Here is a 17526-nt window from a genome sequence, read left to right on the forward strand (position 1 = left end):
GCCCCTCGGGTTGGCCGCAGCTTCAGTGGTTCCCGCCCCTTGTTCCTCTTCACCCTCAACCCTTGTCACTCACCCTTAATGCAGGAGGGGGCAGAAAAGGACTAAGCAGCAGGCAAGAGATGCTTGGGGTTGGGGATGGAGAAGAGTGAGTGGTGGGCAGGTTGGTGGAGCCTTGGGGAGGGGGCGGAGAGGAGCAAGCAGGGGGAGCCTCGGGAGGGGGTGAAGAGGAGCAAGTGGCAGCAGGGTTGAGGGGGAGCCTCGGGGCAGAGGCAGAGAAGTGGGAGGTGCTTCGGGGCAGGAAGAGGCAGAGAGTGTCAGGGCTGCAGGAGGGAGCAGAGTAGGGGAGTAGCCTGGGGGAGAGGCAGAATGGGGGTGGGGCACCTATGTATCTGTGGGCAGTTCTGTGTCAAGCCTGGTGCAGAGGCAATGTATGGGGGACAGGCGACTGGCTGCAGAACATCCAGCCCTTACCATCATAGCCACCTGGTCCATTCACAGGCAGCCCTAAGCTATGCTGGAGGCCCGAAGGCCACTAGTTGGTCCCAGGTTCAGAAAGCTGCAAGTGACTCCTCTGTGCTCCCCATCTTACCTTCACCCAGTGATTACAGCAAGCGTTAGAGGTTTGAGCTCAGGACTCCAGTGTCAGGGGTCAGCTTTTTCTGATTTTAGGTAATTATTTTTAGATACACTTTTAGGAGCCATAAATGATTTTTTAAGCGTTTTTCTGGAATTATGTCATTATGCAGCTGTCACCAGGTAGCGCTGTTACACACACTGGTTTTTCATAGCCAGCGAGCAGGTTTCAATTCTAGGGAAGACAATGTGTGTTGTTATTTTGCAGTAATGCACTTTTGGGTAGGGGGAGCTGTGTGAGCAGCAGGAGAATTTGCTGTCTGCCTTGGGCTCTTGTTTAGAACGGGGTGTCTCCCAGGAAACTGGGTGATTGGCTTTGGGCTGACATTCCTGGGAGAAGGCTGAAATGTGAGATAGAATTTGGCAACATTAACTCCCAGTGAATAAAGTTGTTTTGCCCAGAATGGGGAATAATTCGTATTGTGCAGAAGTTGTTATTGACTTTACAGGATCAAGTCTGCTCTCAGTACACGCTCAAGTCCTCTTAACTTAGCAAGAGTATTGGAGCTATGGCCTACGTGCAGGGCTGGCTCCAGGTTTTTTTGCCGCCCCAAGCGGTGAATAAAAAAAAAGAAGAACTTGATTACCTGATTGAGCTGCCGCCGAAGAGGAAGAGATGGAGTGAAGGACCCGCCTCCGAATTGCTGCCGCAGATCCGGACATACCGCCCCAACAATGGATGGACTGCCGCCCCTTTCTATTGACTGCCCCAGGCACCTGCTTCCTTTGCTGGTGCCTGGAGCCGGCCCTGGCTACGTGCATGTTTCAGCACAGAGAGATTTGTAGATTCAGAGATTTTTAAGGCCAGAAAGGACCCTTAGGTCATGAGGCCAGAGAATCTCACCAGTGATTTCTACATCATGCATATAACTTTGGCTTGAGCTATAGCAGATCTTTCAGAAACACATTCAGTCTTGATTTAAAGATTTCAGATGATGGCAAAACCACCACTTCCCTTGGTAACTTGTTCCAATGGTTAATCATCCTCAAGGTTACAATTTTTGCCTTTTTTCCAGTCTCAATATATTTAACTTCAGCTTCCAGCCACTCTGATTTTGTCTGCTACCTTATGGATTAAAATAGTGACATTTACAAAAAAAAATCTTTTTCTCGCCCTAGGGAAGCAGTTGCAAGTCACAACAAATTCAGGAGGAAGTGCAATTCCTTCTTTGTGGAGTTTGTCAGTAGTTACTGTTTTGGGGACAAAGTCCCTCCATCTGCAGAGATCATTGAACGACTGATTAAGTTCGTGGCCTGCAAACCTTCTCACCCAGAACATCAAGAGATTAGAAAGGGTGAGTGATGCGTGTAACACAGGAATGGCTCGATCCTGCCAATCCCAGTTGTTCAGATATCCTGAGTCAGGCCCCAGAACTCATGAGAGTGACTTTAAAATCATGAGATAAAAACCCAAACAATCAATATGAGGTTCTTTTTATTTGCCTTCTGGTGTTGGAGCTTTTAGGGCAATTCACACCAGCTGGGGATCTGACCCATTGACTCCAGTGAGGCTATGGCTGGTTCATGCCAGTTGGGGATCTGATCTCATGCTCAGGAAAAAAAAAGAAGTAATCCTTTCTTCTCTTTGGTTTAAGTGTACAAACCAACGAGTGACTTGTCGCCTTTTGAAGAGTGCATGGATCCGAGTCCTACTGTCAAGTCTTCCCTTTTGAAAATGCTTCTCCGATGCAGGTTGGTTCTAGGACTTTCAGTGGTTATATTAACTCTGTTTCACTATCAGATCCGCCTTGTGTATATTCAGTTTTTGTAACTTATGTTCATTTCCTCCTAGACTAGACGATGTGAAGGAACACCTGGAAGGCTATCTCTCCAGGATGGAGGAAGTATTATCATTAAATCAAAGCAGTCGCAATGATTTCTATTTCATGGTAGTGTGCTGCTTTGAGGTGAGTCCCATGAAGAGTCTGTTTATAAATGTAGACATTTTATTAGATCCATAACAACTATGTTAAAAGAATAGTTAAGGTTGCCAAGTCAAGTTACTGCAATGTTAGGAAATGCTAAAATTAAGGTTACCTGTGCAGTATTCACTTGTTGTGCTCTGGCATATGCATTACGATACAGTCTGCAATTAGATAACCAGATACTATTTTTTCCACAGAATCTCTGCCTCATTCAGTATATGAATTTACTCAATATTTATTTATGTATTTATATTATTGTAGCGCCTAGGAGTACTAGTCATAGGCCATACCCCCCATTGTGCTAGGTGCTGTACAAACGTGTGTGGCCCCTGCCTCATTCTCTGCACACCACCCAGACCCTGCGCTGAATACAGAAGTATTAATTCTATGGTGCTCTTGCTAGAGTATCAGAGTGCCTCAAAAAAAGTAATGAATTCATCTTCACAATGCCCCTGTGAGGTTAGGCAATATTATTATGCCCATTTTACAGCAGGTGCACTGAGACACAGAGAGATTATGGTCAAATTGCCAGAAGTCTCCACTAATTTTAGGTGCCCAATTTGAGATCCCCAGGGCCTGACAAGCAGAGCACTTAGTATTTTTATAGCATTTTATGTGTTCATAGCACAGCTCCTGTTGTTCTCAGCTGCAGTTGTGAATACTCAGCACTTCTGCAAATCAGACCCAGGTGTCTCACGTTGGGCACCCAGAAAAAGAGAAACACACAAGTAATGGCCAGTTCTCCCATTTTCAGAAATAACTTTGGTATTTAGGGGCGTAAATCTCACTGACTTTCAATGAGACTTAGGGGAAAATTTTCAGCAGTGCCCAAGTCACGTAGGAGTGTAAGTCCCATAGGTGTTTAGCAACTTTCAGCACCTAAATCACTTTGGGACTTTTGAAAAATTTATCTGTAGGCTCATAGAAACTGGGAAGCAGGGAGAAGGGAAGGAGCAGAGGGGGCAGAAGATGTGGGGGGATAGAAACCAAGGTGGGGAGAAGTGGACGGGGGAGAGAGACAGGAGCTCATACCCCCAGGCTGTTATTTTTTATTTTTAATCAGTGGCTCTGTTTCAAAATGACCAGAACAGTTTTATTTTTTGTAGCCTTTAAGGTTAATGTCTGCTATGTGGTGTGGGGAGAAGGGAACAGCTGAGTCATTAAAAAAACCTGCCCAACCAACTGCATCCCCTTAACACCGAGGTACTGTCTGTTCACTACTGTACATTTTTTAATTCTCTCTCTCAAACAGGATTTTATGTATTCCTCCTTTCAAGAAGATGCCAGCCGGAATTCGGAGCATGTGCTCTCCACTGCCGATCTGTCTGCTCTCAGCTCTGCCACTGTCACCAGCATTGAAAACCTGCAGTTCATTGCTAAGCTCCGACTCGCCATCGGTAACATTGCAGCTATGCTTGGCAGAGAGCTGCCAAGGGGTGAGTGGAGTTTTTAACTGTTTTCCAGTCGTGCTGGACATCAGGAGAGATTGGTTAGCGAACAATACAGCTCTGTGGATGTTGTTTGCTTTAAGGGTTGTGTTTGTCCAGATTAATTTCCAGAACTGATCAAAACATTTTCAGCTGAACGGTTTTCCTTTAAAAAATGCTGTCCCTTCCGAACTAAAATGTTGTGTGGGAACGCATCGATTTTGATGAAATTTTCAGCAGAAAAGTCTTCAAACATTCTGAAATTGAAACAGAGCCTTTTATTTGATATTTTATTGTCCGTTTCATTTTGACTTTTACTTTTTGTTTTAACTTTATCATTTCAGTTCAGTTTTCTCATTTTGACTTTCATATATTACATTATATTATATATGATATAATCAAAATGAAATGTTTTGACTTTATCAAACGTTTCATTTCAATAAGGTTGTTTCTACATGTCACCCTTCTGCCAGGTGGAGTGGGCAGCAACAAGAGCCAGGTTCAGTATCTAGCGGTTCCTTTTGATAATACAACACAGAATGACCTCAAGCCCCCACCCAGTAACCTGGAAAAATTACACACCACTCCTGAAAGCCTCCAAGAGGCAGTGCATCCCCTCTCACAATCACTGAGACTGTGTATGGAAATAAAAACTTTTAGTAAAACGGGAAAGGAACCCAGCATTAATTTGGGAAAACACCACTAGCCTGATTCAAAAACAGATGGCCATGAACAGAACACCCACCAGAGTACACGGGGGAGTGTCCTTTTCCTCAGTCTCTGACCTTGTGATGTGAAAGTCGGACAAACAAATGTCCCTTTAACACACCACTCCCCTGTCCCTCCACCGCACCCCACTCACAGTTGTTGTCCTTGGTCAGTGAAGACCCAGAGTTCAGAGGTGCATCGGTGTGAGTTCGCCTCCTACCCCTGGGATGAAAGACACCCAGCAATGCCTCAGCTGTTGGGCCACCATTGGCCACTCACTCCACACTGCTCGCTGTGCCCTCAGCCACTTTATCGGCCACTTGGTCTGCTGCCACTCGCTCCCCCAGCTTGCTTTGCTGTCCATCGCTCTGGCAGCCACTCACTCCTGTGTCAGCTGCTCTGACATCGCTCACCCCTCTACTTCAGCCTCTGGAATGTCTTCAGGTCCCACCATTTAACGCAGCTGTCAGTGATTTCAGCTGTTACTGGGGGAGCCTCATTGCTAGTGCAGGCTGGGCAGTCACTTTTACCAGAGACGCTGTCCCATAGCAGCTCAGATGCTTGGACCTGATTATCGGTGGTTCCAGCTCTAGTAATCCAAAACAAGACTCTCAACTGAATCTTAATCAGCTCTGTCATTAAACAGTGGGGAGGGGAAAGGACAAATGGTGTCTAGAACTCTTCGGCAGAGCCCACACCACCATGTACAGACACCTGTCCTCACCCTCGCACCTCTCCACTGGGCTTCACTGCTTCTACCCCCTGCTTAGCAAGTGGAGTTCAGTTGAGGTTGAGCCTCTCAGTCAGGGTATGGCAAGCTCAGATCTGCTGCTCTCTGTTCACACAACAAAGATAATAAAACTTTATCACTCCTGCACCCAAAACCAAAGTGACTTGCAATCCAACACCAGCTAAAAGTGATTATTTGGGCAAAGCGGCTCCATCATGCTGCACATCCAGGCAGAGTGGGCATGTCTATGCAAACTAGGTCGGCTTGTGACGTCTTCTCCCCCAGCTCACCACTGGATGTCAGGGGAGAACTCATTCAGACTCTGCTTACAGATCTATCTGAACTGGAATATTTCACATACATGAAATATTTTGAGATTTTGACTTTTCCTCATCATTTGGGACCAACACAAATTTTAAAATGTCAGAATTTCCCACAGAACAGAAATTCCATTTTCCAGCCAGCTCTGATCATTACTGGAAAATACAACTTTAAATGACAAGATGTATAAAAGTGTGTGGTACCTACAAAAACAAATGCCCCACTTCTGTGTGGACAGCACATTTACCCACCTGACTTTAGTGAAATGATCATTCCCCTCAATTTCACTTGGTATGAGGTCACCAAATTAAAAGAGACAGGGTAAAAGCTTCTTTAAATGAGTTTTTAAAGTATTTTAGTCAAGAATTTAAGTCTCTTTCTCAAAGCTCCGCTCTCGCTCAGCCAGGAATTATTGGGCTAGATGCAGGAATCACTGGGGGAGATTCTTTGGCCTGGGTTATTCATAGATTCCCAGATCAGAAGGGAATATTGTGATCACCTAGTACAGCACAAGCCACAGAACTTCCCCCAAATAATTCCTAGAGCATCACTTTTGTAAAAACATCCAGTCTTGATTTACAAGATTATGTAGGAGGCTGGACTGGGTGGACACAATGGACCCTTTTGACCTGAAAATCTGAGACTCTGAAATTAGTGTTTGACCTCTCTGAATGCTGTAGGCTCTGCCAGACTAAACTCACTGTTGCCACAAAATTAATGGTGGCCACATTTAGTCCTACAGGGTGAATTTTATCCATGAAGCAGTTTTTCACTGGGAAGTGGTATTGCATTTTATACCTGTAAACCTTCACTTCAGAAGGGTTAATGGAAGGGCTGTTCCTTCTGGTTCAGATGAAGTGTATCTATTCAAATAGGGTCTTTTTTGACTTTCTCCTTTTATCTTAAATATTATGGTATCATTGCTGCATTTGAACAACTGTGAAGCTAGGCAGCAATATTGCATTGGTTTGGGGCTAATACTGAACTCTGCTTGGCAGCTGCAGACCAGAATCCAGCAACCAGTGCTGAAACTGCAGAGAAACAGTCCCAACTTGTGAATTCAATGAAAAATCTGGTTGAAAAGGCCCAAACACCTTGGCCTCAAATATTCCTTATTAGAAATCTTTGTAATTTCTATGGGCTGAACATAATGCAGAAGATTCTTCAGCAAGAGCCGTGGATTTTACCCAGAGGGATTGAGACTTCACAGGTAAGTGGATTCGAAAGGCGACAGAATTTTATGCTTGCAGAAACTGTATGAATAGTTTGCATCTTCTTTCTACAGGATGGTTAATTCAAGAGACCTGTATTCATCTGAAAGCCAGGGCCATCCCTAGTGGGTGCATGGCCTGGGACAACCCCTCCATCCCGCCTCTTCCCACACCGACTCTGCTCTGGCTCCTTCCCACCCTGTCCCCATTCTGCCCCTACCCCCAAGGCCCCACTCCACCTCTCCTGAGCCTTGCCGGGAGCCAGCGAGGCAGAGCGGAACAAGGCCAGTCCTGCTGCCGCCAGCTCCTGCCCTGCCCTGACCCCGCGTCCTGAAGTGCAAGACCCCCAAAGTGCAGGGCCCGGGGCAATTGCCCCGAACCATCCAATGGCTCTGCTGAAAGCAGTTTTGTTTTTGATAAGCAAAAAGTGCTCCTAACCACAGAATTGGTAAAACATGACCTTTGGGCTTTTGTGTGTTATTTTCAAAATGATTTTGGTATTTCGATTGAGAGCTTTTTTTGTCAGGGACTGTCTCTCAATACGTGGGTGCAGCGCCTTGCACAATGGGGCTCTGATCTTAGTTACTGTGGTCAAGTTTACACTTAAAACACTGCACTGGCGCAGCTGCCCTTCTGTTGTGCTTTAATGAAGATGCTCTACACTGACAGGAGAGATCTAGCCCGTCGGTGTAGTTAATCCACCTCCCCGACAGGCGGTAGCTACATCTGGAGGAGAGGTTCTCTCACTCACTGACATAACATTGTCTACACAGTGGGTTTAGTCGGTATAACTACATCGCTCTGGGGCCCTGATGTCAGTCACTGTGTTTCTATGCAGAGCCTGGCACTATGGGCCCCAATCAAGATCGTGGCTTCTAGACACGGCCATAATACAAATAATAAAACAATATATAAAACAAGAATAATAATTAATAATAAAATAAATGAAAAACCTTTTGATTAACCTTCAAATGTAACTGGTCTGATAGGAGTCTTTAGCAGTCTCTTGCTATAAAATGGTGTGCCTTAAATAATATATAAACAGCTTCGTTATAACAAAAGTATAAAATATTTTTATTTCCTTAGGACATAAAAATCAGCTCCAATACACCACTGATGCTTGTGACACTAGACAGAGCAAGAGGACACAGTAAAAACAGAGACTCTGAAGAAGCCAAGCAAATAACAGTGAGTGGCTGTTTTCTATTTTAATGGAACATGGTTTGGTTTGTGATTCTGTATGAGTGAAATTCACCCCCGTGCAGAGAGCCGGCACAATTTACACCAGCTGAGGATCTGCCACGTAGGACCTGAATCAGAGAACTAGAAGGGACCTCAAGAGGCCATCAAATCCAGCCCCCTCCACTCCTGGCAGGACCAAGCACCATCTAGATCATCTCTGACAGGTGTCTGTGTAACCTACTCTTAAAAATCTCCAACGATGGAGATTCCACAACCTCCCTAGGCAATTTATTCCAGTGCCTAACCACCCTGACAGTTAGGAAGTTTTCCCTAATGTCCAACCTAAACCTCCCTTGCAGCAATTTAAGCCCTTTGCTTCTTGACCTAGCCTCAGAGATTAAGAAAAACAATTTTTCTTCCTCCTCCTTGTAACAACCTTTTAGGTAGTTGAAAACTGTGATCATGTCGCCTCCCAGTCTTCTCTTCTCCACACTAAACAAACCCAATTTTTTCAATCTTCTCTTATAGGTCATATTTTCTAGACCCTTAATCATTTTTTTCACTCTTCTCTGGACTCTCTCTAATTTGTCCACAATCTTCCTGAAATGTGGCACCCAAAACTGGACACAATACTTCAGTGGAGGCCTAACCAGCGCAGAGTAGAGCGGAAGAATTACTTCTCATATCTTGCTTTCAACGCTTTTGCTAATACAGCCCAGAAGGCTGTCTGCTTTTTTTGCAACAGTGTTACGTTGTTGAATGATTCATATTTAGCTTGTGGTTCACTACGAGCCCCAGATTCCTTTCTGCAGTACTCCTTCCTAGGCAGTCATTTCCCATTCTGTATGTGTGCAACTGATTGTTCCTTCCTGAGTGGAGCACTTTGCGTTTGTCCTTACTGAATTTCAGCCTATTTACCTCAGACCATTTCTCCAGTTTGTCCAGATGATTTTGAATTTTAATCCTATCCTCCAAAGCATTTGCAACCCCTCCCAGCTTGGTATCATCCACAAACTTTATAAGCATACTCGCTATGCCATTATCTAAATCATTGATGAAGATGTTGAACAGAACTGGACCCAAAACTGATCTCTGGGGAACCCTACTCATTATGCCCTTCCAGCATGACTGTGAACCACTGATAACTACTCTCTGGGAACGATTTTCCAACCAGTTTTGCACCTACCTTATAATAGCTCCATCTAGGTTGCATTTCCCTAGTTTTGTTTATGAGAAGGTCGTGCGAGGCTGTATCAAAAGCCTTAGTAAAATCAAGATTTGCCACATCTGTTGCTTCTCCACAAGTCTTGTTACCCTGTCAAGGAAAGCTATCAGGTTGGTTTGACACAATTTGTTTTTGACAAATCCATGCTGACTGTTATTTATCATCTTACTATCTTCTAGATGTTTGCAAACTGATTGTTTAATTATTTGCTCCATTATCTTTCCGGGTACAGAAGTTAAGATGACTGGTCTGTAATTCCTCGGGTTATCCTTTTTATAGATGGGCACTATAATTGCCCTTTTCCAGTCTTCTGAAATCTCTCCCGTCTTCCATGACTTTTCAAAGAAAGTTGCTAATTGCTCAGATATCTCCTCAGTCAGCTCCTTGAGTATTCCGGGACACATTTCATCAGGCCCTGGTGCCTTGAAGACATCTAATTTGTCCAAGTAATTTTTAAGTTGTTTTTTCCCTATTTCCCTAATCTCTTCTGATCCTGTCTTAGTTTCATTGGCATTTACTACATTAGACATCCAATCACCACCAACCTTCATCGTGGAAACCAAATCAATGAAGTCATTAAGCATCTCTGCCATCTCCACATTTTCTGTTGTTGTTCCCTCCCCCCTTTGAGTAACTGGCCTAGCCTGTCCTTGGTCTTCCTCTTGCTTCTGATGTATTTGTAGAATGTTTTATTGTTACCCTTTATGTCTCTAGCTAATTGGATCTCGTTTTGTGCCTTGGCATTTCTAATTTTGTCCCTACATACTTATGTTATTTGTTTATATTCATCCTTTGTAATTTGACCTAGTTTCCACATTTTGTAGGACTCTTTTTTTGATTTTTAGATCACTGAAGATCTCCTGGTTAAGCCAGGGTGGTCTCTTGCCACACTTCTTATCTTTCCAATGCAGTGGGATAGTTTGCTCCTGTGGTTAAAGAGACTTAATGGGGCTTAACTGGTGCTGACTGTAATTACAGGGAATGTGCCTTGAAGGTCTGAGCCTCCCAAACAGACAGTCAGGTGCAGTGCAGTGAATCTCTTGTTATTACAGCCAGTTGGAAACAGAACAAAGCAGATTTCTTTGCAAACTTCTGAGCACTGAACCAGTACTGAACACCACGGTCTTGTGCTGGCTCTTCTGCACAGGGGTGAATTTCATCCTGATTATGAAACACAACAGAGATCGGAGGAGCCCATAAACCTCCCTCTGTTTTATTTGATTGTCATTTAGGCCATTGCAAAGCACATGGAGAGGCTCCTACCGGCATCGCTGCCCTCAGAAGAATCCGAGGAAAACAAATTGGAAAAGATCATGAGTGATGTGAGCAGCCAGGAGAACGCAGCCCTGCTGGAAGTGGTGCTGCATACTGCTCTCACGCTGACCCTGTCCCAGCACCCACTCACCGAACTATTCAAATCCATCTGCTTCCAGCCCAGCGCTGTCACGGTGAGTCTAAAGCAAAGACTCATTGTATTCCTCCTCAGCCTCAGCAGCTCTGTAGTGCCACTGACCTAATCCCCTTTATGCCATGAACCCTTAACCTAACACCGGCCGGGGACCATTTCTGTCTGCAGTGTCAGGTACAGCAGCTTTTGGATGTGGGAGGAACTTAAGATCTGTCCCTATAAATACAAATATATTTAAGATCATCCAAAATCATGGCCATCATACAACATCCCACCTGCACTTTGCTTCTCTGTCTTGTCCTGTTCTGTTAACTCAGTCGCTAACCAGAGACTTTGGATTTTCTGTTCCAAAAACCCCTAAAGTCACTATTTGCATTTCCCCCTTTCTACAATGACAAATGCTGGGGATATGTGCATGACAGCACCTGCCTCAGGTTCTGGGGGCTCCAGGGAAATAGCACCGAAAGAATTTAAGGCCAGGAAGAACCATTATAACCCCCTGCATAACCCAGGCCAGAGAATCTCACTCAATTACCATTATTTGGAGCCCTGAATTATCCGCCTGGCTGTCTGTCCATCTGAGTGTGTCTGTTTGCAGTGACTCGTTATCTTAGTGTCAGCTGATAAAGTTAGATTTTCCTGTTGAAATCAAAAGGGAAACCAAAGTTTCCACAAGTCATTGAGCTGGATGCAGGAATCGCTGGGTAAGATTCTCTGGACTGGGCTATGCAGGAGGCCGGGCTGGATGGTCAGAAAGGTTCCTTCTGGCCTTAACATCGATGCTTCTTTCCCTTTTTGCTCATGTGGCTAATTTCCCAATTATGGCACCAAATTCCCAGTGGAAGAAGAATGCTGTCTGTGCTCAGGCCGAGAAAGCCACCTAGCACAAGGAAATGAAAACCTCTACCTGGGACGAAGGGGGAGAATTTGGCATGAAGCTATGTAGCACAAACACCCCTTGTGAGAATTGATCTGGCCTAGCCAGCAGCCTGCTTTGAAGGCTGAGCACTTTTATAGGCCCATTTTGCTTTATGATTCCGTACCAGTATTTTATTACTCATTCAGAGTGGCTGTGTCCTTGGGGGATCAGGCACTGGACTAAGACTCAGGTTTCCTGGGTTCTGTTCCCACCTCTCCCTGAGTGACTTGGGCAAATCACTGAACTTTTCTCCTCCCGCCTCTTGTCTATTAATATTGTAACTTGTTGGGGCAGGGATTGTCTCGTTATGTGTCTGTATGGTGCTGGGCATAACAGGACCCCGATCTCGGTCGCTGTGTGTCTGTGCGGTGCCCTGCCCGACAGAACCCTGATCTCAGTCGCTGTGTGTCCAAGCAGTGTCCAGCAATAGAATCATAGAATACCAGGGTTGGAAGAGACCTCAGGAGGTATCTAGTCCAACCCCCTGCTCAAAGCAGGACCAATCCCCAACTAAATCATCCCAACCAGGGCTTTGTCCAGCCGGGCCTTAAAAACCTCTAAGGAAGGAGATTCCACCACCTCCCTAGGTAACCCATTCCAGTGCCTCACCACCCTCCTAGTTAAATACTCTTTCCTAATATCCAACCTAAACCTCCCCCACTGCAACTTGAGATCATTACTCCTTGTTCTGTCATCTGCTACCACTGAGAACAGCCAAGCTCCATCCCCTTTGAAACTCCCTTCAGGTAGTTGAAGGCTGCTATTAAATCCCCCCTCACTCTTCTCTTCTGCAGACTAAACAAGCCCAGTTCCCTCAGCCTGTCTTCGTAAGTCATGTGTCCCAGCCCCCTGATCATTTTCATTACCCCCCGCTGGACTCTCTCCAATTTGTCCACATCCTTCTTGTAGTGGGGGGCCCAAAACTGGATGCAATACTCCAGGTGTGGCCTCAGCAGTGCTGAATAGAGGGAAATAATCACTTCCCTCAATCTGCTGGCAATGCTCCTACTAATACAGTCCAATATGCCGTTAGCCTTCTTGGCAATGAGGGCACACTGCTGACTCATATCCAGCTTCTCATCCACTGTAATCCCCAGGTCCTTTTCTGGAGAACTGCTGCTTAGCCAGTTGGTCCTCAGCCTATAGCAGTGCATGGGATTCTTCTGTCCTAAATGCAGGACTCTGATGGGGGCATGATGTGGCCCTGATCTCAGTAACTGTGTGTCTGTGCAGTGCTTGGTGCAGTGAGGTTCTGAGCTTAGTCACTGTATATGTGGAAGGTGCCAAGAACCAAACCTGTATCTCCCAAATCCCCATCCAACGTTCTATCCATAAGCCCTTCCTTCCGCTCTGCCCCAGTGCTGTAGTAAAGGTGTCCAACTGTGGTTTGTTTACAAGGGTACCTACCTTCCGACCATGCCGGACGACCTTCTCTTTGACGTGATGCACTGGGACAATGTTCGCTTTAGAAAGATGTGGAGTAAGTTGCAGAAAAACTTTTTATCAATATTTTTTCTTACAGCTTTTAAGTGCACCACTATTGTAATACCAGGTGTGCTTGCCAGGAGGCAGCCATTCAGCTTAACCCTAATGGTGTATACATACAGAGAGGTTCCTGTGCCACCTCCTTTCCAAGCCTCCAGGTGGAGATGCGGTTGGGGAAAATGGGGCATGACTGGGACACAGCTGAGTCTAACTGATCCCTGCTTGACAGAAAAGTACCCTGAGCCTATAGGAATCTGGTCTTAAATTAGAGCAAGGTTAATGAAGGGTCTGGCAGCCTTGGTACAAGGGATGGGTAAAGGCTGCTTAAAGCCGACTGTATCCCTCCAGGCTGGTCCTGCAGTGACCGCATTTCAGACTGACCAGAAATCTGGTTTAGAATCTTGTTTCACAAGGTCATTTTTTACAGAAGCAGGAAATTTGGGACCAGGTCCCTGGCTGGTGTCAGTTGGCCATCACTCCATTGGAGTCAGTTAGCCAGATTCCCAGCTGGGAGAATTGGTCGTCGCTCCACTGGAGTCACTGGAGGTGTGCTGATCCACCCCAGCTGAGGTTCTGGTGTGTTATCATTAGTGTTGTTTGTGTGCCTTTATCAGTAGCTGATTGGTCTCCTTCCCTCTCACACACAGGATGCCGATGCGGACAGCCCTGGCCCATTCAAGAGGTAAGAGTCTCTTCATAGCTGTTGCTCGTTGCATGTGTATCTTCAGCCACATGCTGCATCTGTACGTCTCTGGAATGTACATGTCCGATTTCTTTGGACAGGGCTACTTGCCACTGACACAAATATATGGAGATCTACCTATCTCATAGAGCTGGAAGGGACCCTGAAAGGTCATTGAGTCGAGCCTCCTGTCTTCACTAGCAGGACCAAGTACTGATTTTGCCCCAGATCCCCTCAAGGACTGAACTCACAACCCTGGGTTTAGAAAGCCAATGCGTAAACCACTGAGCTATTCCTCCCCTGTAAGCTAACACCTAACCTGATCTCCCTACTTAAAAATATGCACTTAAATTGCAGCTAAACCTTCACATAGTGTCTAGGCCTGAGCTTTTCACCGCTGTGCATCCCCATGCTAGTCTCCTGTGATATGAGAGTTTCATATCCATCGCTGTATTCACATGTAGCCCCTCCCTGGGGCGCCCCGTAAGGGTAGTGGAGCCCCTAGGTGGGGACTGAACTTGCCTCCTCCAGATCTAAGAGCACAATTGTTTCCTGCCTGAGCCAAAAGACTCACCTCTCTTAGCCCGGGCTGTAGCAGGCTCATCAACCTCTATGTACGGCCCGGCCGTCGCTACAGCTGGGCTGGCACCACGCTGGTAAGTGCGGGTTCCATTTGTAGATGTGTCTGCGGAGACAGTTACAGAATATAAAGAGTCCCATGGCATGGCCTGTAGGAACAAAACATGTGGTATTTGTAGAGGTAGTTGCTTTTGCACTGCAAGTGCTTTAGGCCCAGCTCCACAAAGGGGGTTAGACGTTAGGCAACACCTAACTTCTAGTCACTTCGAAAAGCGCTGGAGCAGAAATGGGATCCACAGAGCCCGAATTAGGCACTTCGCTCCCTGCACAATGCCTGGGCAGAGACAGGCACCTGGCAATGTGACACACCAAGCCAGCATGCCAGGTGAGGAGCTGTGTAGGCCAGCCAATGGGAGATACTGATCGGGGGTACATGCTAAGCCCTTCCCCCCTCCTTGGTCCAGGCTACAGGGAAGTGCCTAGCTCTGCTCAATGATCCAAAGGGGCTTAGTCACCTAGGTCATTTCTGTGTCACTCTGCACAAAGATTGAGATTTTCACTGCTGTGCATCCAAGCTACTCACCTGTGATACTAGAATTTCATCATATCCAAAGCTGCATCTGTATGAAGCCTGTGTCACTCCACACAAAACAACCAGAGGAGGAGGAGGAGGAGGTGATGAGAGGTGGTGAGAAGGAGTCTGCAGTCCAGTGATTAGGGAGGTGGAGGACCCAGGGGTACAGTCCCCTTGTTCCAATGACTCATTGTTTAGCCTCAATGGAACAGCATCACCAGGAGAGATTGGGGGAGCCCCATCAGAGTCTCCCATAGCTCAGTGTCTAGGGCTCCCTTCTAGGAAGTGGGAGCCCCTAGTTTAAATCCTTTGGGCCAAGGAGGTAATTAAACCTGGATTTCCTGGGGTGAGTGCTCCAACCACTGGGCTGAAAGGTGTGCAGGATCCTCCTCCTCTGGCTACGTTTTGAACTGGGTCCTTTTCCTGGGTTGCTCTGGGCCTGAGGCAGAGATCGGCATTTGGATACCTAGAGGGAGGCAGCAGTGCACATACCCAGAGGCAGAAACTTCAGCACTGAGGGAACTTGTCCCCTGAGAGCAGAGGTGTTGAGTGAGTGTAGATGCTAAAAGGTTAGGTGGTAGCTGAGCAGGAGTTTTGTGGTTCGCAGTGATGCCTGAAATTGGGACTTAGTCGTGAAGTACCTTGGTGGGTCTGGGCCTTCCCGACTGCAGGTCTGAGTACCCTGCACCTAATCCTCCTCCTCCGTTCTAGCAATGTGGTTTTCAACAATGACTGATCTGGCACTAGCAGTCTTGGCACTAGCAGTCATGCTCATTCTGTGTACGTTTGGTGAGACAACAGCTGTGTACACTCAAAGGGAGCTGCTCCTCTCCCCTCCTGCGAATTTCAGTGTGTTTGGGGAGCCATGGGGCTTGTCTACATGGCCACTTTGTGTGCAGCAAGCCAGGGTGTGAACTACAGCGCGCTGTCCTGCACACTAAATCACCGTATGGACTCTGCTGCCTCTTGTGCACTAAACGTTCCATACTGCACGTGGACGTGCTGCTGATTCAACAGCACTTTTAGTGTGCGGGAGTTGGCTCCACAGAGACAATTGGTGTGTGTACTTTTACACCCCAACCTCCCATGCACTGAGGGGCTGTGTAGACAAGCTCTAACTCCACTGGCTATTCTGAGAAACATGATCCTATGCACAATGCCAGTATATTGCACACTCACAGTCTTTCCTATTCACTCTTTTGAATATTTCTGCCTCCAGTGATTTGTGCAAAGTCTGTTTCTTGCTCAGCTGCAGAGTGGTGCTGTCTGGCTAGCAGCTGAGCAAACCATTGTACAATTGTTGTATTGCTGATTCTTTAAAAATGTCTAAAGCTGACCTTGTCCCTGTGACAACAGTGTGGATTGCCCATGGAGATTATGAAATGTGTGTGTGGCTCCAAGGTCGGTGGGACTAATCACAGACCGGTCCAGGGATTTGAGGAAGTAGATACGTAAGTTTAAAATCATTGCATGTAATGTAAAAGGAATGAGACTGTGTGAACTTAAACCCACACAGCTGTCTGGGAATTGTCTACTGGGGTGAACTATAGGTGCCAATTTTAAGGGAAATTTCGCTGAAAGTTCAAAATTCCAGTCCTTTTCCCCACCCCAATGTGACCCCACAGTCACTATAATTGTGAACTGGTTAGGGTGAAACACCAAACAGATACAAGGTTTGGAAGAAAAATCTGATCTCTATGACTGTCAAATAAATTGTGGTTTCTTAATACAGCACAGAGGATAAAACAGAGAGAGGCTATGTGCTGGGGAATCCATCCTCACGGAACAATGAGACAGAGAGGGATCTGCCTGCAACCTCAGTCTGCATCGCCAGAGCACTGCTCCATTCTTCAATGCTCCTGGGGACATTTACTGATAGACAGGTGGGAAAACAAATGCCCCTGGCAAAATGTCTGTCTGTCTATAATAACTGATGAGTGTTATACACCACTAACAGGCTATAAATTGTAATGGTAATTTTGTCTGAGTTATACATTGCCTTTGTGGAGGTATCTGTACAATGAAAAGGGGAAATGCTTCCTCAGAGCTAAACTATGGAAATACTTTGCCTTCTAGTCCATTTTGAAGCTAATGAAAGTGAAGCCCCAGAACACAGAAAAGTTCTTTTGTGACCACCTTGAAAAAGACATCCAGTTCCTAGCAGAGTCACTTAGTGGAAACATAGATGATGGAACAATGACAGTCCACCTGTTCCTCAGACACATCCTCGACAGCACAGCAGGTAAAGAAACGCCTCGTTTTAGAGGCTGTTGTTTTTTGTTTTTTGTTTTTTGCTGCTGTATTTATGACAAATTCAGACTAAAATCAGGTTCAGAATGTTTATCATAGAGGGGAATGACCCATCAGGACAGCTCATGTAGGGATGAGATGGATACTCCAGCAACTGGAGTCTTGACATGAAGATGTGATCTCTGTTTCTAAAAGATCTGCTATAGCTCAGACAGAGGTGATAGGCATGGTGTAGAAATCGCTGGCTGAGGTTGTATGGCCAGTGTT

The 17526-nt window shown here is 46.0% G+C and overlaps 1 protein-coding gene across 2 annotated transcripts in view; it reads left to right on the top strand.

The window, feature by feature from the left end:
- Positions 1-17526, top strand: part of LOC115651382 (E3 ubiquitin-protein ligase RNF213-like) — a 170080-nt gene that overhangs the window by 133190 nt on the left and 19364 nt on the right. For both annotated transcript variants that reach the window (XM_030562298.1, XM_030562299.1), the window contains 12 exons: positions 1753-1928; positions 2229-2325; positions 2426-2540; positions 3811-3994; positions 6743-6954; positions 8042-8143; positions 10595-10810; positions 13088-13169; positions 13822-13856; positions 16366-16460; positions 16742-16892; positions 17086-17251. In XM_030562298.1, the coding sequence (XP_030418158.1) occupies positions 1753-1928; positions 2229-2325; positions 2426-2540; positions 3811-3994; positions 6743-6954; positions 8042-8143; positions 10595-10810; positions 13088-13169; positions 13822-13856; positions 16366-16460; positions 16742-16892; positions 17086-17251 (1631 nt within the window). The remainder of the gene's footprint in view (positions 1-1752; positions 1929-2228; positions 2326-2425; positions 2541-3810; positions 3995-6742; positions 6955-8041; positions 8144-10594; positions 10811-13087; positions 13170-13821; positions 13857-16365; positions 16461-16741; positions 16893-17085; positions 17252-17526) is intronic.

Source organism: Gopherus evgoodei, chromosome 4 (assembly GCF_007399415.2).
Source record: "Gopherus evgoodei ecotype Sinaloan lineage chromosome 4, rGopEvg1_v1.p, whole genome shotgun sequence".
Taxonomy (NCBI): domain Eukaryota; kingdom Metazoa; phylum Chordata; order Testudines; family Testudinidae; genus Gopherus; species Gopherus evgoodei.